This window comes from Babylonia areolata, chromosome 18, assembly GCF_041734735.1.
Source record: "Babylonia areolata isolate BAREFJ2019XMU chromosome 18, ASM4173473v1, whole genome shotgun sequence".
Lineage (NCBI taxonomy): Eukaryota > Metazoa > Mollusca > Gastropoda > Neogastropoda > Buccinidae > Babylonia > Babylonia areolata.
Window position 1 is genome coordinate 39,885,083 of NC_134893.1, and position 26,133 is coordinate 39,911,215.

The following is a 26,133-nucleotide window of genomic DNA, read 5'->3' on the forward strand; positions in this document are numbered from 1 at the left end:
TGTTGTTGTTTTTCAAATAGAAAAACCTGATAAACCGGGTTGTGGAAGAAACATAACAAGAGTCAGAGAGAGAGAGAGAGAGAGAGACCGAAGCAAAAAATGAAAACAAAGGAGGCAGTAAATATACCGGAGAAAAAAAAAGGCCGATGACATAAAACATGTTTTGTTGAACAAGAAACGGGAACTAGTACAATGGGTTTTTTTTTGTTTTTTTCGTGACGTTTGACAATACATAAATAGAAAAAAGAAAATCAACATTCGTGACTCGTGAGGTACATTGCTGAGGTTTAATAAAAAAAATGTCGTAAATATTCGTTTCGCAAAAAGCGCAAGCTATTTCCAGTTCGTGATCAAAGAGCGAGATACACTAGCTCGCATGTAAGTAGGTATATGCACCCACATGAGGACGTATCGAAAGGACTCCATATATAATTATACACATGTAGACACACACATGCATATACCTACATATACACCATTAAGGCACGCACATGCAATGAATTCACACTCTTACTCTCATCCGATTCAAACGAAGCTGCCATCGTAATCCACTGCTTGAAGTTTTAAGTCCACAATAAAGTCTCACAAGCGTGGGTCAGCCAGTAGGAACAACAACGCCTAGACCTCCGTCAGGTGATCCGCTCAATCCTCGACACAAAGACCCCCCCCAGCCCCCTCCCGGCCACCCAACACAGGTAACACCCTCACGTAGGCCATCACTTCAGGTCGCTGATCAAAGAACCCATGAACCATGTCGTAACGTGAATGCGAAACGCTACGGATTCTGACCTTTTATTCATTTCTTTCTTTCTTCAAAAACAATTTTTATATTCTGACGGTGGCAACATCAGGTTAAAGTTAATAGGCCTTCCCTGCAAATTATTCTCCCATCACCAGCATTTTCTGTGACTCTTTCTGTGACAGTGACAAACATTGTTAACTGCGTATGCTTTGTTTAAAAATAACTGAATTTGAAAATGTATCTTGAATGGGTTTAACTGTTTAACTCACTCAGTACGGCCAGTCCTCTCTTCTCCTCTACACAGACCCCTCGGATGTCCAGTGGGTGTCTGAATGACCCAACCTTTAGCTTCCGTCGTCAGAATTGTGGTATTCTTTGTCAACATTCACCTCTTCAGTATAAGAGCCTTCTGCTTGCAATATTTTCATGATGGTAATTGGGGTGAAACGCTGTTAACATCGTCTCTTTCGCCGTTCGTATGGAGAGAGTTAATCTTCCGTTTTCAACTGAATTAGTTGTGTCTGTGTGACAGGCTTAACGCTGTCATTTATGCTCAAGGCTACGTTCGTATGGAGCGTACGAACAAATAGTTGTGTGTGTGTGCCAGTGTGATGTGGAATGTGTAAATCCATAAATTGCATGCTGTATGTGTACAGCCGGGTTTTTGTTCGTATGTGTGCTTACATTCAATGGATTGTTAACCACAGTTTACTCTGTGTTTGCCGTACGCTTCCTAACCTCCATGACTTGGGCACATGTCCTAGTGCATTACAACCATCGGAGTCTGAGCCTCACTGTCTCTCTTACCAAATCGAACGAGACGACCATCACTGATGTTGGATCCACTGCTTGAAGTCTGGGTCAGCCAACCGCAGCACAACACTGGCATAACAACAACATCTAGACCTTTGTTTGGTGGTCAGTCAGTCCGCCTCGTCAAACCAACTACACAAAGAACGAATTCCCGCCAATGCCAAGTGCAGGTGAGGTCCGTCACGTAGGCCTTCATTTTAGGACGCTGGTCAAAGAATTGATGAACCATGAAGGGACGTGAATGTTGCACCTGGGGTCCATTGTTCCATACCCACACCCCTTCCTCATCTCACCTGTCTCTCTCTCTCTCTCTCTCATATGCCAGCAGGCCGCAGCTCCCATGTTCACTGTTTCTGACGCGTGGTTTACATACGCAACCTTGCCCCATTTCAACGGGTGGTGGCGCGTGCTGGGTATTTTGATGTCTCCATAATCCACCCACTGTTCGTACCAGTAAGGCTCATTAAAATGCATATTCTATCTTCTGTAACAGTGTAAGAGTGCATTAAAACACGAAGTTCTAGGTCTGCAGATATGTTGAACCAAATGCTCATAAAAATGGGATAACCCAGCACATGGATTCCAAACCCCAGATCTTACTGCCCATTGGTATTAAAATTTATGCAGTAACAGTCGGTTATCAAGTGCATCTCTGCCTGGTATGACCTATTCTTTAAATACCTGTCCTATACTCCATCTATAATCTATATGGTTTTAGGATGAAAGAAAAATGTAATTTTCAACTGAAATAGATTGTACTTTCTGAAAGTATCCATGTGCCCTCACAATCTTAACTTGCAGAAGAGGTCTTATACAATGGAAAATTTCAATATATTTCCTTTCACTTCCACTGTCTTTCATCAATGATCTTGAAGAAAAAAAATGTAATTTACATTTTGTAATTCATGAGAAAATGCTCACTGTTAGTGTTACAAGCGGTGGTTTTGAACCCTCTTTCGATCTCAGTATTTGCAGATTCAGTGGGTCTCACCAACGTCTTACCTTTTTCGTTGATCCTAAAGACATTTAATCAAAAACCTCAATCACAAGTGATAATACATGCCATGTAAACCAACAAGTCCATCCCATTTTCATTCCAGTCTGTGTCCAATTTTTTTTTAGTCCAGTCCGTTTTCTGTGCAAGCTTCAACAACCTCCACTCCTCTCTCTCATGCACACATGCAGACACACATACACTGACTCCTGGAAGTGTGTGTGTGTGTGTGTGTGTGTGTGTGTGTGTGCAAGAGAAAGAATTTTGTTTTCTTATTTCTGTCACTGACAAAACCATTTCTCAGTCTGAATGTAAATAACATAATGCCAGAATGCAATCCAGATTTTTCAGTTTTACAGTGCAACACATATAAAGCATTCATTTTTAATGGATTATGAAAATCCATCTGTGTAGTGCATGAAGCCATTAGCATGCCATGCAGAACCAATTAGAATGCACTTAATGTCTTTTGAACAAATGTAATAAAGATGCTATATCACTAAACCTTACCTGACGTCAAGAATAAACAAACCGTTCTTCCAACTGTATGGGCCAACTATACAACAAGATGTTTATATAAATAAAACAGCAATTCAGTTTTCACATTGTGCACATGCCATACAAAATAACCTGCATACAAACATTCAAGAGTTGTCTCCAGAAATAATCACAACAATATCACCATAGAACAAAGTCCATCTGAATACAAAACAGCATGAGGAGATTTTGCATATATTATATGTATTGTCCATGCAAATCATGGTGCTAATGAGTGTCAGCATACTGGATGAGACAAGATGGTCAAGCCATACAACTATTCATCATGTTCATGTGATGTAGCAGGCATTATCTATCTCAGGGTCTGGCATTCACAACATCCTAAACTGAAAGCCAACTTTTATACCTTACACACAAGTGCATCTCTATATCATGTTAACTAATTTTGCCCTTCACCCCACCACTGCTTGGGAACCACTGTGCATATTTTTTGTGCCTACACCCAAGCTATGCTCAGGCATCAAATCCTGATTGATCAAAATGGTTGTTCAAAATTCCAATGCAGTGGAAGCAAGTAAAGGAATGGACACTTGAAAAATGGACCTTGAATGAAGGTCACGGTAAAATGACTATCATTTTAGTACATATATATATATATATATATATATATATATATATATTATGTGAATGGGAGCCAAGAAAATGTATGTACTTGCTGGTGAACCCTTGTAAAAATAAACAAATAAGCAAACACAACTTGCTAACTCAGTCACTGTGTCACTTGACTTTCATTTCTGGCTCTACCACCTTCAATTAAAAAAAAAAAAAGAATTCTGACCGTTTCACTGAAACATGTATTTTCCTTATAGTTATACCCAATACAGGCAAACTGTATACCATGACAGGTATGGATGTGTTGCTCTGTTTCTCACCAGCAACAAAGATGGCATTGATGAGAAGGCATGTGTTAGATTATACCACTGATTAGTTTTGTTTTGAGGTAAAAAAATTTTTCCCTGTTCCATTACAGTTTTTATTTTGATAGTTATGTTAGACGCACTTACGTGCTGATACATTCAGTGTGGATTCAAACTGTAACAGAAAGAGCATTCCAACCAACATCCATGCAGGCATCATGCACACATGTGAACATGGAACACTGCATCACCAAGGGTCACACATGTCACAGAAATACTCACTGAAAAACTTGGAGAATTCAGAAATTTCCTGATCAGTGAGGGCACAGTCAGGCACTGCTGGAGATGGTACGTCTGGGTTCAGCATCTGGGATTTGATTGCTGCCAAACTGGCAGACTGTTTTGGCACGAGGGAAAGTTGAATACAGTTGCTGGAGCAACTTCACAATTCCAGTGTCTTCACTCTCTCTGACCTTGTTATCAAACAGATCTGAAAAGGATATATTAAAAAAAATGTTTGAAATAATCAGTATAAAGTCATCAATTAAATATGGAGAGATAAACACACAGAGAAAGATGGGAAGCTCAATCAGAGTTGTAAATGGTAGAGAATGAGAAATGGGGGTGGGAGGAAAGGTAGAGAGAAAGAAGAAAACAAAGACTGTATTGAAATTCTTTCATTCTGAGAAGTATAAACCCTAGATGAACTGACTGCAACATTAGTGGAGAGAGACCTCAGACTTGTTGAGACAATGGGGTGACACCACCAAAGTGGCTGAGAACTGCAGAGAACAGAGCACTTTCACTGCCTCATGTGGTCAACAACATGGGAACATCTGAGTGAAATTTATAAACTCCCTATAAAGATGAGGCATAAAAAGTCTTGCTGCTATTTTTCATGTGGTTATCATCTGTGAGAGAACAGAGATTGAGAGAGAGAATGAGAGCTCAAAGTGAGTGAGAGAGAGAGAGAGAGAGAGAGAAGACAACTGACTAGACACGACAAGATTCTTTATTTCGAAGATAATAGATAAGCACTGGTCCGGCCCTGAATAGAGTCTACACTACACAAGAATTAAAGCATAGTGTTTGTGGAAATTATACATAAGAGAGGGGAAAAAACTAAACACACTCACACACACACACACATACAAACACACACACATGCATATACAGGCACAATCATGGTGTTAGTAAAATACATTGGGAACAAAATGAACGAATCATACTCAGACAGCAAACACCACACCACAGACCAGAAAGGGGGACGGAGGGTGAGGGAGGTTCTCAGTCAACCGTTCACAAGTGAGAGAGAGAGAGAGAGAGAGAGAGAGAGAGAGAGATGTAAACAACTGAAAACTGTAGACTTACTCAACATTACAAACACTGAACTGACACCGACCACAATCCACAGTCAAAATGGATCGATCGTCTTTCGCCACCGATTGCCTCACCCGTTCGTGGTTGTTAAACTCGTGTTTTGCTTTTGGTGAATTAATGAATTACCAAATGTACAAAACTACAAAACATTTTTCAAGATAAATAAAGAAGAGGGACAAGAGCAATACGTTTTGTGGATTACTACAAGTATTGGTTCATACTATGAAGATCCTACCTGAGTCAGTGCGTTCATCTCTTCAATGACACAGCCTGGTCGCCATGTTGGATTCTCATGCAAATCTGTTTGTATCGTACGATTTGATTGGACAATTTATGAAGCGAAACCAATGAAGAGTGGCCAAATGCAAACTGGTCATGCACAGAAAACGTCGTCTGCTTGTATGAACACACACCTCTCTACTCCCCTTCTCCCGCTTTTACCACCGGACACACTCTTTTCCAAGCGCCATATTTAACACTTTGGTTAGAGAGAGAAATACATTAGGAAGAAAAGAGTGCTGAATTTGTGTGTGTGTGTGTGTGTGTGTGTGTGTGTGTGTGTGTGTGTGTGTGTGTGAATAGAATAGAATATTTCAGTTTCAGTTTTCAGTAGCTCAAGGAGGCGTCACTGCGTTCGGACAAATCCATATTCGCTACACCACATCTGCCAAGCAGATGCCCGACCAGCAGCGTAACCCAACGGGCTTAGTCAGGCCTTGAGAAAAAAACAAAAAACAAAAAAACAAACAAAAACAAAACAAAAAAACAGAAAACAAAAAAACTACCACTACTAATAATATGTATAAGGCGCAAAAACTTGATGAAGTCAGATATAAGCGCACATAAATAAATAAATAAATAATAATTATAATATAAAAAGTAGTAGTAGTAGTAGTGGTAATAATAATACCAAATAAATAAATAAATAAAAAAGATAACAACGATGATAAATAGCAAATAAATGCAAAACATGGAGACACACATCCACACATACACCCACACATGCACAACAGACACGCACCAAACATGTAGCTTCACAGACATGAAAGCACAGTCAAATACACATAAACGTACATGAGCCCCAACACACACACACACACATTACCCTGCACCTCCTCTAACCCCCTCCTCCACACACTCATTTCTAGGCTACGTATCACAGCTTCCACGGCACACACACACCCACACCCACACACACACACACACACACACACACATACTTGTGTGTACAAGCACACACACATATGCCCATATCCCCTACCCCCAACTCCACACACATATATACAAAGATATATATATATACACACCCACACGTTCCAATATTTCGTTGCTCCTACAGTGTAGGCATGCATGCACACACATACCTCATCCTTTACCCCCCCTGCCCCCTGCACCCCACCCCCCTCACACACACACACACATGCACATGCACAGAACTCTCCTGACACTTGTGTACACTTACACCCTCGCGCATGCACAAACACATTCAAACACACAGATCCACACATACACACAAACACACACATGCACAGAGGCTGCCACTGATTGGCCGCAAGAGGGATGGGAAAAGATCTCTGATGCCAAGAACGTGGCGTCGACTGTGTTGCTCAGTCTATTGTATTTGGAAAAGCCCACAGAGACTCTGTTCCGTTTTGAAGAAATTTGCGCAATGTTGGTTTGGAAATGATGCCGTTATTTGTTTGATTTGAAAAGCATCGTGCTCTACCTTTCATGCTAGACTTACGGTCACTCCCTCTCTCTGCTTTTATTTCTTTCAGGCGATCAATGGTGTGATGGCCTTGTACCTGTTCTTTTTGATATTCTTTGACTTTTCTGAAGATTTCTGATTTTCCTAGATGTAGGCCGCTCGTTGTTGTTGCGTTACCAACAAGTCTGTCAGCTCGCTCATTTCCCTTAACACCTGCATGTCCCGGGCAGTATAACCATGTGAGTTTTTTAATCTGAAAGTTGCGCATTGCCTTATGCCACTCTGGGCTTCCCATTCCATTTTCAATTTTCTGTATGAATAGAATACTTTTTATTGTCATAAAACCTTAAAGTTTATAAGACACAATGAAACAACATGAGCATATTAAGAGAAACATTCATGAACAAATTTCGCCAGCCTTGGCTGTATTTCTGTTACAAGGATCAATTCACTAGGCTTTGCATTTGGACGACATATGTGTGTGTGTGTGTGTGTGTGTGTGTGTAGAAGGAAGGAAAATTTGTGGGCTACTGTACATATATTCTGTTTGTATTTTGTGGCATGCGGCGAACAGGTAATGATATTTAGCCTATAAATGTGCATGATATGTGTCTGAGGGTGGTGAGTGTGTGTGTATAAATTTGCATGTACATGTCTGCATGTATTCAAAGAATATATCTGCACTTTACCTATTTACAATCATCAACAACACCTGATTCAAGCAAAGAGAAAAAAGAACATTAGATGCTTGCATTCATATGAACTCCCTTTATTAACTGTTTTAATTCTATTGTTATTCTGTATTAAAAACAAAACAAAAACACACCCAGTTCCTAAGCAAATCAACTTTTTTGTGCTGGTCTGTTGAGAATACCAAAGATCCGAATGTTTACTAAGTACATATGCAGACATATACACATTCAGTGAGCTCAATCCTTTATTTCAGGAAAAAAACAAAACAATTAAAATGTAGCCAAGCACTCATTTGCTATGATAATCATAGTTCAACTCACAGCACATGCCGTGAAACAGATGACAGTTTGACTGCAGTGACGGTGTCCAACCATTGATTTGTTGATGCAACTGGAGTGGCGCAACACAAATTCGAATTTGAAATGAAAGCGATTGGTGTCTGGCCATTCAGTCTTCACATAGAGCTGTTTTCGAATGCACGCTCAGTGTCGCACCCACTGTCAGCTGCCTAACATTACGCTGAAAGAACTGTTTGTGTTATGAGTTGATACGTTTTAAGTTTGTAAACTTTGCCAGAAGAATTGCATTGTTGTTCAGTCATTGGTATTATTATTGTTTGAAGTAAATCATCATCATGTCGTCATGATATGCTTGTAGGCAGATTTCATTCTTTCGAACATCACCGTCAGTAACGTCTCTGCCCACTGATAGTTTGAGAATATTCTAGAGAATGACATATTCTTTCTCAGTTGCTCTCACTGAATAAGGTTAGGTGTTACTTATCCCACTTTCAGAGGAGATTTAAATGTTGAACACAGGCCATGTTTACTGTGTTTATGTTTGACGCAACTGGATAACTTGGGTGAGTTCATTTGCAAGCTGAAGCCACTTGGTTAAGCCATGATAGTTCTTCCAATCATTGTATTTAGCACTGACTTCTATTTGGTTTCTCAGTTTGCCAGTGTTTGATATCATGCCACTGATTCTATTATCTTTTCTTTTATTCATGTATCATTTTACATGCTGATATCAGTTGTACAGCTATGGTGTTTTACTGACTCTCAGTACTATAACTTCACAGTTATAGTGTGCTTAGTCCTCTACAATGCGAGTGTAATACTCTTTTGTCGTGATTAAAAGATAGTGTTGGATTCATATCAGTTACTGGTTAAAACCATCTGATATGTATCACAGTCTGTTAATCGTAATTTAGCTATCATGCTCTCTCCTATAGGGCTTACTCCAGTATAGTGCTACATGGTAACTGGCTTACTCCAGTATAGTGCTACATGATAAACTGATTCATTTGAGTCACTTTGACACGGTATGAGCTTTACTTAAATCTATACCGTCAATGTACTTTCACTAAATCAGCTTAGCTTAAACCACTTCATCTACACTGTTTAAATTCTTAGACATGTCATTTGCTGTCAGTTTTTGGTCTTCACACATATACATCATTCATGTTATGTTGTTGCTAATTACTATCCACTTGCATTACTGACATGTTGTACTTATGACTTTTGTTGTTTGTGCTTTTACAGGCACTGTCTTCTCATCTTCTTTCTTATCTTCTTTTTCTCTTAATATAGTAATAAAACAATAGAAAAAACTTGTGACTGGTCTCTGTATGTCTCTGACCTGTGCGAAGGAACTTTCTATCGTTTCATTCTTTTTATCCTATTTCAGTAATTCAGTAATTCTTTTGTAAACCCCTTCACAGTCGGTTACAAAAAGAAAAAAAAGAAAAGAAAAAGAAAAGAGTTCCCTGTATTTTTGTAAAACAAACACATACATAATATTGCAATGAACAAACATTACACAGAAATACTGTATAATTAACAAGAAAAAGAAGGATATGAGAATGCAAATATGCACCTCACATGCATTATTTTACCATACACAGAAAACAAGATAAACACCAGAACTGACATGGAATCAATTAGAGTTAACCTTGTGGTTTCTTCATCAGTAATCATACCAGTACCAAGAAACAAAATAAAATCAGATACAAGTCAGCAGCTATAATATTTTTGGAATGAAAAAAACGAAAAAAAAGTGCAACAGTATTACTGCCATATGAAATTTACCAAATTCTTTTACAATGTTTCCTCTAAATTCAAAGTTCCTAACACACGCACACACACACTAAATTCAAAGTTCCTAACACACACACACACACACACATACACACACACAGATTCACACACACACATGCATGTAGTGGTGGCCTAGTAGTAATGCTGCATCTAAATTCAAATTATGGTGCTTACAGTCTTGCCAACCACTGAGGCTATCTCAAGGCTATCACCATAAAGCAAGAGAATCTGAGCCTGAATCTGAGATCAAATCACACACTTACAAGTATTTTCTTACCCTCCACTAAATCTTGAGTGGCGGTCTGAATGCTAGTCATATGGAGATGATAAAATTGAGGTCCAATATGTAGGATGCACTTAGCGCACATAAAAGAACCCATGGAAACAAAAGGGTTGTACCTGGAAAAATTATGTATCAAAATCCATTTTTGTAAGAAAACAAATACACTTGTAGGCAGGAAAAACAAAAAAAAAGAGGGTGTGGTAGTGTACTGTGGTCGGTTCTGCACTCAAGTGATGTGCTGTCCCCAGGGAGAGAAGCCTGAGTTTCATGCAGAAAAATCTGTTGTGACACAAGCACAACACAACACACACATATACACACACTCACACACATGCACACACACACCCAGAGTCATTTTTTTTTTTTTGAACAGAAAAGAAAAAAACCACACTAAAATTCAAAGAAAGTTCCTGACACACAAGATCTGTTGTTGAGACTCAATGAAGTACAGAATAATTTCCCTTCTATGCTTCACTTCTGTTCTGCTCAGTCAGATCAATGTCAGCAATGTACACTTTCAAGATAGTGCTTGCAAATCAAATCCACTTTGGTTTGGACATACAATTAATAGATATCATCAAAGGATATTTCTGGAGCTTGTAATAACTGTAGTGCACAACACACTTCACCATGATACTAAGAAGACTTAAAAAAACAAGAATGAATTTAATAAAATCTGTCCAAATACAGCCAAAACATTTTTGCCATTGCGATTTATCCACTCACATACACACTAAACATTTATGGTTTGTTGCTGATTCTATTTTGATATTAGAAGGTATGTATTTTGAGTGCTGTTCACTTCACTGTACAGTTGTCATTATTTGTTACTCTGTTAATTTCATCTTATATTTCCTGCATAATTTCACACTCTCTTTCCTATCAAATACACAAAAATTGCATACAAGCACACATACAGACCCACACGCACAAACCGGGGTTAAATCAGTGATACTTCACAAACATGTGCATTTACGCACATACACTTTCATTACAACACACAATAACATATAAATTTCCACACTCACACATGCACCAATGATGTATCTATGCCTGCGATGAACAAAATTCTTGTAATCTTTTACCTGAGCTTAAAACTTGCTTGCAAATAAACACCAAATAAACACTCTATTCTCTCTTGTCTACAAGATTCTGATTCTGTGATATATGTCTTGCAGTAGATTCAAGAGCATTCGCTCTGACCTGAGGCAGCTGTGGAAAAAACACTTCACCAAAATTCTTCACAAGTCCTTTGTAATAAAAAAGTCTGCATCTGTGGGGAGATAATTTTGAGTTATTGTCAGAGTTGTTGTTGCTGTTGCACGTCCGCAACTGTTGCAAGCTGGCGAGTTTGAAGCTCTCGTTGGTGGTCTGGTTGATGGCGACCAGGTAGAGGTGGTGGGCAGTGAATGGGATCAACAGGATCAGCAGAACCACTAGGGAACCCAGCAGAACAACAATGCGTGGGTACTGCAAGAACAGGTGCTGTAACACACACAGCACAGCACAAAACATGTTAGCTTTCTCTCAGACTTCATGAACAGATTCTGTTACACATATAAAACACACCACAAAACATCACAGCTTTCTTTCAGACTTATGTTTAACTGGGTCCAGGCATTCTAAATTTGTGTTGGATGGTTTGCTTGTTCATTTGTTCTTGTTCATATATCAAATGGTGTAAGTTCATCTGATTTGTTTGCTTCATTTTTTTAACGATTTATAGCAGTGCTGAATGCACAAAAACACACATTCATTACACATGTATGCATGCAAGACAGCACATATTGCTTTCAGTTGGAAAAAACAAAAGTAAACAATTTCCATTTTCAAAAAGTGATAAATTCCTTCTTGTAAAAATCAGCTTTTATAGTTAAAAGCAGTAAATTCACAAAACCTAATCAACTTTCTGACAAACACTTAAAAGATTACAAAGTAATATCATTAAAAGGCAACTTCATTAAAAAAAAAAAAAAAAGAAGAAAAGTTCTAGCCAGGTATCTATGTGTGGAATACAATCAAACACACATCGTTCATTCTAATCAAATATTCACTCCCACAGGCCAATAAGTTTACGAGCAGCATCATCTAACTGCAGGCTCTACCTGAATAAGTACAGCATAGGTGACAGGACGTAACTGGCCAGTCTCAGCGTCTGTGTAAGACCTGTCCATCAGCCTCAGGTTGGTGACCAGCAGATGGAGACAGCGTGTGGTCAGCAGCACACCATTGACACACATGGCCACCAGAGAGAGGAGGAAGAGGAGAAAGTAGCGGAGGTTGAAGGCTCCCACACAGTTGTTGGTCCATGTGCAGTGGTGATCAAAGCGATGGACACAACGGTTGCAAAATCCTGAAACAAAAACAGCAGGTAATCAAAACGACAGACAATCGGTTTAAAAAACCTCAAACACGAATGAGACATGCTCAATGACATATGCACCAGTTAAAAATACCAAACAACCTTGCACACCAAAACCAAATGATAAAAATCATGTGCACACCAGCTGCAAAAACATGAATGCCAAAATGGTATGATTACAATGATGCTGACACAAGTTGAAAAGCATTGAATACCAAAAGTGGGCAATAAAAATGATGAATAGCAGAATACAATGGTTACTAAAACTTCAATCATGTGTAACAGATATGAAAAAAAAACCCCATCAGAGCATACAATTGTGCATAACCTTCAAACATACACTGAAAAAATCACATCAATACAACTAAAGAAGAGGCGCATTATCAATTCATCAAATTTATGTAGGACAAACTGAAAATACACAAATGTAAAAGACATATCTAAAAGGTATGTTGAATTTTACAGAAATGGTAAAATCTTATTTGCTAATACTTTATCATTTTGATTTGGAAGATACTGTGACTCAATCTAAAATCATCAAAGTGAAATGCAACACAATGTTGGCATTTACTGATTTAGTGGGCTTATTTGTATCTAAAAAAAATCCTTTCTAAATTATAATAAGCTGTGATGATTTTTCTTAATCAATAAAATAACAAGAAAAAAAGATATAAAATAGTATATGTAATGAAAGTGCATAAAAATAAAACACAATGTAAATGAAGAAAAAAATCGTGCATGAAAATGCCTGTTTCAATGTCCAGACTCAATTGTTTCCCTTTGAGTCTGAACCAGTTTGCTGCATCAACAATAAAAGATAATTAAAAGTTATGGTACAGTGGGAAGGGGAAGCACAAAGGAATTTATCTGATTTGGATCACCTGCAGACATTTTTGACTCACTTGTGTACATAAAGTGAGTCTATGTTTTAACCAGGTGTTCGGTTGTCTGTGTGTGTGTGTGTGTGTGTGTGTGTGTGTGTGTGTCTGTGTGTGTGTGTGTCTGTGTGTCTGTGGTAAACTTTAACACTGACATTTTCTCTGCAAATACTTTGTCAGTTGACACCAAATTTGGCATAAAAATAGGAAAAATTCAGTTCTTTCCAGTCATCTTGTTTAAAACAATATTGGACCTCTGGGATGGGCACAAAAAATAAAAAAAGAAGCCTAATTATATGCAAACTGCATTTACTGTTATATTTATATTTTGTGTATTCTCTAAACTTGGCACTTTGACCTCTTATTCTGACACAACGACAAGAGGAGTCATTATTATCATTTTTTGTTCAAACAGGAACTTATTTTGCTACGCATGGAATTTTTATTTATTTTGCAAACGTGTTGGTGCAGATAGTAAAAAAGGGAAATTACTCTGTAATTAATGCTAGGGGACTTAATTTATCACAAGTGAGTCTTGAAGGCCTTGCCTCTCTTGTTCTTTTTTAAACTTGGACTTACATTCTTTACACAGGAGCCAGGAATAACTAGCAGCAAATCATCATCATCATCATATTTGAATGCATAAACATTTAAGACTTAAAACTTACTTTATTTCAATCTATCAATACAAGTTATTTATAATTTCATAAAGAAGAAAAAAAACATAACCAAAAATGTAAGCACACAAAAAGATAACTTTGCATTTTTTGGAAGCACACACAAAAGCAGCTTACAGAGAGAAACATATCAGTCTGCGACATAATACACTACATACATAATTCATTACCAGGTTAACAGGAGGGGTGGGTAGGGGAGGGAAAGGGCAGGTGGGAGTCACAGTTTTATGTGCTTCCACTGTCTATCAGAAATTAATATTTTGCAATTCCTTGGTTCTGCCAGATTTCAAATCTGTACATACATCTGTATGTAATCTCACAGCCATCATTTATGACTTGCTCTACATTTCTTATAAAAGTAGAAACCCAGGGAAATAAAAACCAAACATTTCCAGCACATACACAGCCCTTCACATCAGTGTTGCAACTAGTTTTGAAGACAGACACACAGACTGACACATGCAAACACACGCACACACACACACACACACATAAACACACCACAGTAATACTGCAGCCATCAAATGTGACATTTCTTTCCAAGTCTGATATTCAGTATCAAACACTACCTAAGATAGTAAGGATACTGCTCTGTGAACAAAATATAAAAACCTAATTCACTAAATTAGCGAACAGAACCCAAGAACAACAATTATCTCAGTTGCATGATGGAGGAAAAAGAACAAATGACTGACATAAAACAAATATGATATGAAACGACATGCAAAGGTGACCAGACAAACTCTCTTACTGCAGTGTTTGGAGCGTGCTGGCTTGACAAATTTGCAAGTCCTGCATGGAGTGTCTGTTTTATACAAGACACCATCACACTTGTACATGCTGACAAAGGAATCCACATTGTGTCTGGTGATGTGACCTGGGTCAGTGAGGCAGGAGAGCTGATAAAAAGCGAGGTTGGTGAAGAGGAGGGTGATGGGCAGGAATATGTGACTGCCATCAGGTTCAAACATGGTCAGCACGGGCAGCATGTCAATGATTACCACCACGTGGCCAAGCATGACTAGGGCACCAAACACCGCCTGCAGTGCCTGATTCCTGTGGAGAAAACAGATTTGTGAGCATCATCATCCTTCTGTTGACTGGACTTGTAAATGCCTGTGCTCTCTTTTTCTTTTTTTTAAAAATCTTTTTTTACACATGCTTTTGCAGATCTGTAACAAAACAATTCAAATCACATTGTCTTTTTCAGTCTTTTTCACATATTGCTTTTGTGTTTTATTCATTTGACACTGTTTTATCATATTCTAGGTGACTGAAACAACATGAGACAAAAAGGAAATTTTCTATCTAAAATTACGTTTAAATAACATATTTAACCGTGACCCAACTAGTGCAGACTCCGGCAGGGGTCTGACATTCCTGTCCTGTGCAAACTACTATCCGCCTATGCGGAGAAAACGAAACTACGGTCGATAACCTCCCGGAAGTAGGTAACCTCCCCTTTGTCCCGCTGGCTAGCGCCCTCTTTTGACGGCAATATGCAAAACACACTTTATATCATTCACTAACAGCTATATCAAAAATGATCACAGAGATAAGTCTATACTCTTTGTTCATGTAATTTATGTTAATATACAAAATATACACCCAGATGAAAATTATTTGTAATAATACAGGAATGATTCAACAAACCTTTTCATTGGTGATGATAACTACTTTCACATTATTATACATGACCAGTTCACAAATATATATATATATATATATGAACATCAGTTCATGAAACATAAACTTGACACAACACATACCTTGTGTATAATGTATACTGTACTACCCCATTGATTCCTCTGACCAACACACCAGGAACCACAAAATGGTAGGCCTGAAATGGAGAAATAGTTTTAATCTCTTCTTGCTCTTTTTTCTTAGTTAAACACATGAATTCATTTTAAAATGCTATGATACACAAATAATGAAAATGCATATATTTATGTACACAAAATTCACATCTTTATAAAAATCAACACAGAAGCCATATAGAATTCTCCATGTCATGCACCTTATTACAGCAATACCAGAATATAACAGCATGCATTGAACTAATTCTGTGACACATAGGATTGAACAACTTTAACATATTAAACAAACCACAAGCATTTGACAATGAATAGCTACTCTTCCTGGAATAGGAACAAAGACAATAAAATAGAATTCAAACAAAATGACAAACAGTATTTTTATTTTCAGCATAACACAATTCTAACACCCTCAACACTTATTCTAACAACTAAAATCTAAATCTATAAATATTGTATAAGTCTTTATAGCTGGGAATCAGATTTTAAAATGAGATTTACAACATGAAAAAGCATGATATTATGTGTACTGCTTGAAGTACTCATGTTGAAAACAATACATTTCCACCATTTGTAAAACTCAATTGTTTCTAACATATTTCCTTGAATTATCTTTCATGTTGATGATAATTGTTAAGTCCATGTATGTGCAAGCACAGACACACGCACGCACACACACACACACACAATCACCTGAGACAGTCCATTTTGGAGTCTATCCAAGAATTCTGAAGTGGAGAAGGAAGACCCTGGGAAAAAGTACAGCATGCAGCCAGGGACAAAAACCAGAAGAATACAGCCCAAGAAAAAGCTCAGTACATCCATTGTATCAGCTTCTCGGAAAACTGGAGAAAGAAAATTAATTTTAACATTTCATATTAATCCATGACAATCTGTACACCAACAACGTGAGTTATGTTGTGTAATAGAGATACATGACACAATGTCATAGCTCTGATCCAGATTTATCAACTTACATATTTACAATTTCACCAGACAACAAAATGGAAGTTGCATATTGTTCAGTAACATTGTCACAATTTCTGAAATGGCTTGCACTGTTGTGTTTAATAATTAGCAATTCATTTTGTAATAGTCATTTGGATTAGATGATAAACAAAATTGTACCTGGCATATTTCTGAAGAAAAATCCACTCAAATATATACATATACATGGGTATAAAAGTGTGTTTGCTGGGTTGAAAAGTCTGACTGAATGACAGGAAAGAAATGATGAGCACCTAATAAAGCTTTTAGTCAACTCTATCCGGGTAAGCAGCCCACCATGCAAATGACTCTGTAGAGAGCTTAGTGTTTTGTTTCTGATCAAAGATAGGTAATATATAAGTACCAATAACAAATAAATGGATAAATAAATGTTTTAACTTTCAGTTGTTGGTCTTAAAATGCCAATGGCTCGTTTTCAGAGATGAGTATTGCAGAAGAATGGTGTGAAGCATGACTGGAGAAAATGAGGTGCACTGCATGGATAGTGGAATTTGACTTGTGGATGAAATTGCTTATCTTTGATAATCCTTTGGTACTGCTTGTGTTCACACGTCTTTAATCATATTCCATGTTTTGCACACTACACACATAAAAAAAAAAATATCATTATAGTAATAATTATACGCGTGTGCTCATACACACTTAATGACACATAATTACAGCACTGGAACTGTAAAAGGGCTGTATCATTGTTGTATTCTGTCATCTAAATCGAATGAAACTGCTATGAAAGAGAGAGAGACAGACAGACAGAGAGAGAGAGACAGAGACAGAGAGACCGACAGAGAGACAAGGGACCGACTGAAACAAAGCGAGACAGTGCACACGCGAGTCGACACCAGCAGACAAGGGAGAATCACTTTTTAGTTTCACCCATTGCAGTGCACAACCATAATTCTCTCTTTCAACATTTCTCTCCAACCCACCCAACTTCGATTACCAGAGCATCTTCCGAGTTTTTATCACACGTGATTTGATGCTGATCAAGGCAACAAAATCCGTAAACCGGATATTGTTCGCCAAGACTGAACGGAAGTTTACAAATCGTCTTATCACGTGATAGTCACTTTTGTCTGCTCACGTGATTTCCCTATTTGCGAGGGCAGGAGGAAACCATGCTAAAAAAAGCATTTATTATTTTTTTATGCTTATTCTCTCTGTTTCACATCACTTTTTCTCTCAGCATATCTCTGAATGTCCGTCTCTCTAACACATACATCGTTTGATATCAATAATACAATCAATAATACAGTCCTTTGTCTTGCGCAGTCAGCTAACAATAGGAAAGGCATAATTGCAAACATGCTGGAATTACAATTTAATTTTCGATTTTAGTCTAAATTCTGGTACGTATTTCGACACACATTTCAACGAAATTGTGATAAGCTGTGTTGTCCAGCACTGAAACTAAGAGTTAGGCCTAAGACGGCGCGAAATGACCCACATCATGAACACTGGCGAGAATGACGAAGCAACAAGCCACCATATGGTTTTCGTTTAGCTACCTTTCCAGGTTAGGGGCCTTAAAAAAAACCCCAAAAACAAACAAACAAACAAAAAACAACAACAACAACACACACACAACAACAACAACAACAGCAAAAAGCAAAGCAAAAACAAACAAAGAAACAACCCCCCCTCCCTCCAAAAAAACCCAAAACAACAACAAAAAAACAACAACAAAACAAAACAAAACAAAAAAACAACAACAAAAAAACAACAACAAACAAACAAAAAAACACGCAACAACAACAACAACAACAACTGACACTCAGTAAAACATACAAACAAACGCGGGCCTCTGACTGGCGCAGACAGAAGGAATGCGTCACAATGCTTCCGAAAATTACGGGAATTTTTTCAGAAATTAAAAAACAACAACAACAGCAACAACAACAACAACAAAAAACAAACAAAAAAACAAAACAAAACAAAACAAAAACAACAACAACAACAACAAAAAACCCCAACAAAAACACAAAACAACATTGTCAGAAACTATAGAAGACCTGGAAGTTGGCACCTCTGCATGGTAGGCAGTTAGAATTGCCAGTGATTGTTTTTCAGTTTTTCAGTAAGCATACACGCTGTCCTTATGAGAGGACAATCGATGCATTTGATGTCGGTGAGTTTCTTATAAAATTCATGAACACGTACAGCATATATGTGCTCATTTATTTATTTATCTATTTATGGCCCGGACCTTACAACAGCCGGTTATTTTGAAACAGTGTAATTGGCTGGACACTTTTAAGTAGTAATGATAATAATAGTAACAACAACGACAGCAACAATGTAATACTAATGATAATGACGATTTGTGGAGCACTTCGCTGTGCCACTGTGTAAAAAAGCAACGTTGAATTGGCAAGAAATATGGTCTTACGGACATCAGTCCTCACTTACGAGTATCAGTTGCGAACGCACACACCCACGCACTCCCATACCCTCGTTCCCCTCCGTCACCAAATACCTTCACTTCTCAAAATCCCTTCTCTGCCTTTTAAGCTGCCCACCCACAGGCCCTCACTTAAAAAAAAAAGAAAAAAAGAGAAGAAGTCAATAACCAATTTAAATCGGGGGCAGGGGAGGGGGGGGGGAATAATTTGACAGCTCAGAAGTTGAGAGAGAATTCACACACACACACACACGTACACACACACACACACACACACACACACACACACACACACACACACACACACACACACACACACACTCGTGTGCGTGCGTGTGTGTGTGTGTTCCGACAGATCTTCACCCCGTCTTTGGCCGAGCGCTGCATATGAAGGGAAACAACTCGAGCGTAAGAAGGAAGATATAAAGATTTGGTTACTTCCCATTGAATGAGAAGCCTGACAAGAGAGATCCAAACAAGATCTCCCCTCTTCGCTCTCTCAAAACCAAGGAAGACTTCTATCTCGGCGCGAGAGACCCGAATATTCCCTTGTTCATAATCGAGTCACGTCACGCAACAGATGACAAAAAAGCAAATCTTTGATGTGGTCCTGTGCATCAGACATACACCAAAATAGTCAAACACATTTGATAAAGTCCGACTTCGACTTGCCATTTCAAACTTGGTTTTGCCTTGTTCCGGACAGCAAGGTTTTTTTTGTTGTTTTTTTTGTTTTGTTTTTTTGTTTTTTGTTTCTTTTTTTTTTTTTTTTTAACCATTCAGTTGCACACATGAGGGGGTGGCATAGACAACTTCCATGATTAGCGCTATACCCAGTTCGAGGGTGGGACTATTTGTGTCCGTGGTCATCCATGACATTTGGCGTGCAGAGTTGGCTTTTGTAACCAGTCTGTGCTTCTCTATGTCTACTGCAGGATGTTAGCTTGAACACTTGATGGAGCTGTGCCGTCGAAGTGTTTGAGGGAGGGCAGATCAGGTGTCTTCACCCTGTAACATGCAAAGGCCGTCCGTCGGTAAAGTGTTGGGAGAAACGTTTCATTTCTCAGCTTGTCATTCATAGATGTTATGTCATGTTTGTGTTGGACAAACAGGCTCTTGACAGATACTCTCTGGATACACTATAGGTACGTGCTCACTGGACAGAATAAATATTGACGGAAAATGTGACAGCCTGGATATTTTTGGTTGATCTCTTCCCTCCCGCCGCTTCCGAGTCCCCACCACGTACTGACCGGGGAATAGCATAACATCGCACAGCGTGCCCTTAAACACACACACACACACACACACACACACACACACACACACACACACACACAAACGTTCTCAGTAAGTTCAGTCTTATCCGAGACAAAATCATCGTGGAGGTCAGAACTTAGTCCACTCTGGGGGTGCCGGTTTCGGTTTCTCTGTCGAGGAGGCGTCACTGCATTCGGACAAATTCATCATGTGATAACACGCTACACCACATCTGTTGGCAGATGCCTCACAGCAGCATTACCCAACGCGCTTTGTCAGGGCTTGAGAGCACGCATACATGTGGATTTCTTCTTCAGAATTGCAGTGCCAGATGACAACACTTACGCTGCCACGGCTTCTTTTTCAGTGCGCCAAGTGCGTGCAACACACAGGACCTCGGTTTATCATCTCATCCGATTCAGTGACTAAACGCTCAGTTTGATTTTCCAGTCAAACTTGGGAGAAAGGGCGAGACCGGGATTCGAACCCAGACCCTTCCGGACACTGTATTAGCAGATAAGCGTCTGAACCATTCCTCACCTTCTAACGGGTGTCAACAGTAACGTAGAGTACAGGAATAGTAATAATAATAATGATACAATGCAGGCTCATATAGCGCGATGCCCACCTTCAGCTTTACCATCGCGGTGAGGAAGTTCCGTTGTTGGGTCTTCAGCACTGGTGCGTTTCTCACGTGCTGAGTGACGGATTGGTGACACACGGCGTAAATGCTTTGCACCTGTTTCATTGAATGAAAACACTTTATCGTACGTGATGACAGCTTTTGGATTTCTGAAAGAGGACAGTTATGCTTCCTTGCATCAAATTATACAGCAGTTGACATGCTTGGTTGCCATCAGTCATTTTGGTTGGAACAGTAATTTGGGGTTGAACAGTCTAGTGGTGCGAATGTGTTTCGCTTTGTGTGAAGGCAGTTGCTTTCGACATACCTACAGCCTTGACATCGACAGTACAAAAAATAAACAAGCTGAAGCTGTTGTGTGGAGGAGACTTTCCCTTCAGTCATTCATGGTCAATGGTTTGTTAAGTACGTTTTCATGTGAAGTCATCCCAGCTAAAACCCGACTCGCGCGTTGACTTGAAGCACAAGGGCATGTAACCCCCCCCCCCTCCATCTCCCATTAAAAAAAAACACAAACCAACCAACCAACCAAACAAAAAACCGCCACCCCAGGCCCCCGCCCTCAAAGACTGTGGGTATCTGGAGGCTGAGCAAATGTCTGGGCGCAAAAGCAACACTGTTCTCAAAACGACTTGTCCCCGACCTCTGTATTAACTTTTCAGTCTGTCTCTGTCTTGTAGAGTTGAAACGATTTTGCGCACACTAAAATGTTATTCTCGTACTTTTGTGAGACCGTATGGAAACACTAGCAACCACAGTCGGACACTGCGAACACACACACGCTTACACACGCGTAAGCGTACGTACTCAGCTCGCACAAACACACGCACATGTACACACGTGCGCGAGCACGATGTCGAACCGAGAACAGATTCATCACTTTGGCTAAACGTGATTTGCTCTCAGCGGACGTCTGAGAAGTTGCCAAAGCCAACAACATCAAAGGGTTGGCGAGTCGGGAATTAGCGAAACGGTACCCACCCCACCCTCCACCCTATCAGACGCACAGCCGCCGTCCCTTCAGAAGCAACTGGGTGGCGTGTTGTTTCAGTTCAGAGATGGACAATCTGGATAAACACGGAATACATGCTGAGGGCAGTGGCAGATGAGGGGTGGCGGGAGACTGGAAGGAGGAGAGAGAGTGGGGTGGGCGGCGAAGAGATCATGTGAAGGTACAGTGGATGGGTCATGTCTGGGCCGTCAGTGTTTAGATTTTGCTACAGGTTCTCGGCAATGTCAGTTGAGTTATGCAACGTAGCACAAAACACAGAAAAGACTCGCTGAAAGGTTGGCACTTCTCGAGGGTCTTTGATACTGTTCTGAGATGAAAACACTTCAAAACGAAGCTCGATTAAATAAGGAATGAGGGGTATTATAACGTTGAGTACAGTTAACCTTCCTGTTTATTTCTTGTATCTTTTGCTAATTATGTCTCGCCACTGTCTCCTATTTCCATATTTCCAAAAACGTTTAAACCGCACATGGCTGAGGTCTTTCCACTGGTAGCCACAGCTGTCATCATGTTTGTTGTTGTGCTCAGCACTGTGTGAGGGTGGCCGACAGATGAAGACTTACCCCCATACTGTACAAACTGAAGGCGTACACAGTATGGTTTTCTGTGTCCGTGACGGAGCGGATGACAAGTCCACGTCCATTGACCAATAAAGGTGAATGGTGCACGTGTATCAAACACTACAGTTTGTTTTCTCCGTTACTGTGCAGGGTTTGAGTGCTTTGTTGCTTCATTCTGAAATTGATTACAGCTAATTAAGAATTTGGAGTGAGCAGCCTTTCAGGAGACCTCTAAGCCATGATTGCATTCACGTGCAGCACTTGCTTGCACACACACACACACACACACACACACACACACACACACACACAAACAAACACACACACACACACGAGAGAGAGAGAGTGAGTGAGAGAGAGAGTATATTGCATCACTTTTGTTAGGTAGATATCCTTCATCCATTGTTTGTTAACAACCCTGCAAACAGAAATGTGTGAATAAAGTAATTATTGAATATATCATAAACAAACTATCAACACACACACACACACACACACACACACACACACACACACACACACACAAACACATTGTGTATGTGTGTGAATACGTGTGTACCTGTGTGTAAATTTGTAAGTGTGTGTGTCTACCAGTATGCATGAATACATATGTATGTGATGTATGTGTACGTGCGTACATGAGTGTGGGAAGAATGGCAAAGCATGTCATGACACGGCAACCCTCGTTATGGGTTCGGGCGACTGGCGAAGCATAGAAGTGGAAGTCGACTGGGCGGAAACACTGGACATTGTAACGATAGAACGTGAAACGGTTTTTACTGAATACGTCCTGTGACTAAGAGACCGAATAGTATCGCCAGGCTTTAAAGACAACATAAAAAAGAAGGAAGGAAACGCCACCATGGACCTGATGGAAAAAGAAAGGAAAAGCCACCATGGACCGTGGTGAACTTGATGGCTTGCTATAACACTAATGATACAAAGTATATGGTGAACCACGGCCAGTCACACACACACAGGCGTTCAGACCCGAGCAGATCAGATCCCACACCGGTCACGCACGTCGGCTTCGCTGTATATGGGATCAGTGCTAAACCCCGAAGTCAGTGTGGGGGCATGTACACCACAGGTGGAAATGGAAAGGAGGAAACCGTTCAGGTTGAATATGAGTTACGGTGTTTAATCTCCCCCCCCCCCACCCCCCCGACCCTCCCCCCTCTTCCCACACGCACACATGTTCCCCCCCTCTCTCTTCTTGTTTATTTTTTAATTAAAAAAATATTGGTTTGTTGGTTTGATAGACATGAGATCATCCTGGTTGTCAGCTGAGTTGTAAACTGGATTTTATAGGACGTACAGTTTGTGGGCACTGGCACAGACTGGGAGAAAAACGACGTCTAACTTCTTGTTGGGTTTTGTTACGGATCAACGCCGCCGGACTGGACGTTTTGCTGGCTTTGGTTCTCTCTCTCTCTCTCTCTCTCTCCCCTTCCCGCACAACCACACTAGACACCCCCACTCTCCCTCAAGTCTCCTCCCACCCTTTTCACTTCTCCCCGCAGTCTCAGCTAGGTGTTGTGATTATTGTACATTTTTTCACGTCGGCGTTTTCTTTGCAATCGGGGGGTAGTTAGTTTACTCTCAGGGTGTATTTTCTTTTTCTGTATGAGGGTTTATGAATAGGACAGTCTTGTCTTAAAATAATCTGCTTTGAAGCCGGCTCAGTGGGAGCGCCTTTCAGTGGTTTTTCTGCCCCCCCCCCATCCCCCACCCCACCCCCCACCATCAGCCCCGCCATCTGCTCCCCGACTCCACTCTTTCTTTCTGCTGTGTGATCCTGTGTGCATTCATCCGTTCACTGCTATTTCTGTCGAGAAAGGCTTTCCCTTTTTTTTCTCTCTCCCCCGTCAGCAATCTGTGGTATGCTTGCTGTGCTGTTTTCTGGGGACGATCGACCATCAGGCACCGTCGTACGACTGCGCAGTGCGACTTGTGCTGAACACGCCAGTGTCGGGTACAGAATCAGCACTCCATGATCACACAGGGCGAGACTTGTGCTGAACACGACAGTGTCGGGTACAGAATCAGCACACCGTGATCACACAGGGCGAGACTTGTGCTGAAAACGCCAGTGTCGGGTACAGAATCAGCACACCGTGATCACACAGGGCGAGACTTGTGCTGAACACGCCAGTGTCGGGTACAGAATCAGCACACCGTGATCACACAGGGCGAGACTTGTGCTGAACACGCCAGTGTCGGGTACAGAATCAGCACACCGTGATCACACAGGGCGAGACTTGTGCTGAACACGCCAGTGTCGGGTACAGAATCAGCACTCCCTGATCAGACAGGGCGAGACTTGTGCTGAACACGCCAGTGTTGGGTACAGAATCAGCACACCGTGATCACACAGGGCGAGACTTGTGCTGAACACGACAGTGTCGGGTACAGAATCAGCACTCCCTGATCAGACAGGGCGAGACTTGTGCTGAACACGACAGTGTCGGGTACAGAATCAGCACACCGTGATCACACAGGGCGAGACTTGTGCTGAACACGACAGTGTCGGGTACAGAATCAGCACACCATGATCACACAGGGCGAGCCGGCGACGAGCGCAGTGGCCAAGCGTTGGTCCGATTATCCTGGGTTCGACCCTGGTATCGGCGCCTGGTGGGTTAAAGGTGAAGATTTTTCCCATTTCCCAAGTCAGCATCAACATACAGTATGTGCTCACAGCGGAGTAGTTCATTAGCCCCCTTCGCGTGTATACACAATACATAAAACAGAGATGTTTTGTATGGTCTTTTTTTCCTTTTTTTTCCGAAAAGATATTGACTCACGTACTTTTTCCACTTTAACGTTTGGAAGATATGACGACCACAAATCAGAACAGGAGACGGCCTTGGTATTGGATACAATAAACAGATTTAAAAAAAAAAAAAAGAAAAAGAGCATGCTCGTCTCTGATCCAGGTAGGTATACATATATGATGCACCGTGTGACACCCCACCCCCACCCCACCTCCCACATGCTCAGTTAAACCGACGTGACTGAAAGCGGTCACTGAAGCGAGCCGACTGGCCACTTGTTCTTTAACGGCCTGGTCATCCGTCAGTCACAGTCCTGAGTGACCCCCCGGAGTGAATCTAAGGAGTCTGTCCCCGCCCGATCTACGCAGGGCTTTGTTGTGTGTCCTTGAAGACGCGGGGGAGGAGGGGCGTGGGGGAGGGGGGGAGGGGGGTAGGACAGGACGGATGGGGGATGAGAGCCTCTGCTCAATGGCAACTTACCTCCGTGGAAAGAATGTCCCTGCTGACGGCTGCACTGGTGGTGGTGGTGGGGATGGTGAGGTCAGTCAGGTTGTCCATGACTAATAAAGTGCTGGACCTGTCCGCCAGTGATTGAAGAGCTTCTTCTGGACGCT

The 26,133-nt window shown here is 40.6% G+C and overlaps 2 protein-coding genes across 5 annotated transcripts in view; both read right to left on the reverse strand.

Moving 5' to 3' along the window:
- The window catches only part of LOC143292768 (trafficking kinesin-binding protein 1-like), an 82,628-nt gene extending 76,991 nt beyond the window's left edge, over nucleotides 1-5,637 (reverse strand). For both annotated transcript variants that reach the window (XM_076603319.1, XM_076603318.1), the window contains exons 1-2: nucleotides 5,580-5,637; nucleotides 4,247-4,454 (exon numbers count right to left, since the gene is read on the reverse strand). The gene's annotated coding sequence lies outside the window, so the exon portion shown is untranslated. The remainder of the gene's footprint in view (nucleotides 1-4,246; nucleotides 4,455-5,579) is intronic.
- A 2,174-nt stretch (nucleotides 5,638-7,811) lies between these two features.
- On the reverse strand, nucleotides 7,812-17,867 carry LOC143292769 (palmitoyltransferase ZDHHC4-like). 3 transcript variants are annotated; one of them, XM_076603328.1, is made up of 6 exons: nucleotides 17,796-17,867; nucleotides 16,555-16,706; nucleotides 15,814-15,887; nucleotides 14,796-15,100; nucleotides 12,233-12,480; nucleotides 7,812-11,612 (listed from the first exon to the last, which is right to left on the reverse strand). In XM_076603328.1, the coding sequence occupies exons 2-6, from the start codon at nucleotides 16,684-16,686 to the stop codon at nucleotides 11,256-11,258; spliced, it is 1,116 nt and encodes a 371-aa protein (XP_076459443.1). In that variant the 5' UTR covers nucleotides 16,687-16,706; nucleotides 17,796-17,867; the 3' UTR covers nucleotides 7,812-11,255. The 3 variants fall into 3 exon arrangements, with proteins under 3 accessions (XP_076459443.1, XP_076459445.1, XP_076459444.1); XM_076603330.1 differs by having other exon boundaries at nucleotides 17,810-17,866; XM_076603329.1 differs by having other exon boundaries at nucleotides 17,730-17,853.
- Nucleotides 17,868-26,133: the final 8,266 nt, after the last annotated feature.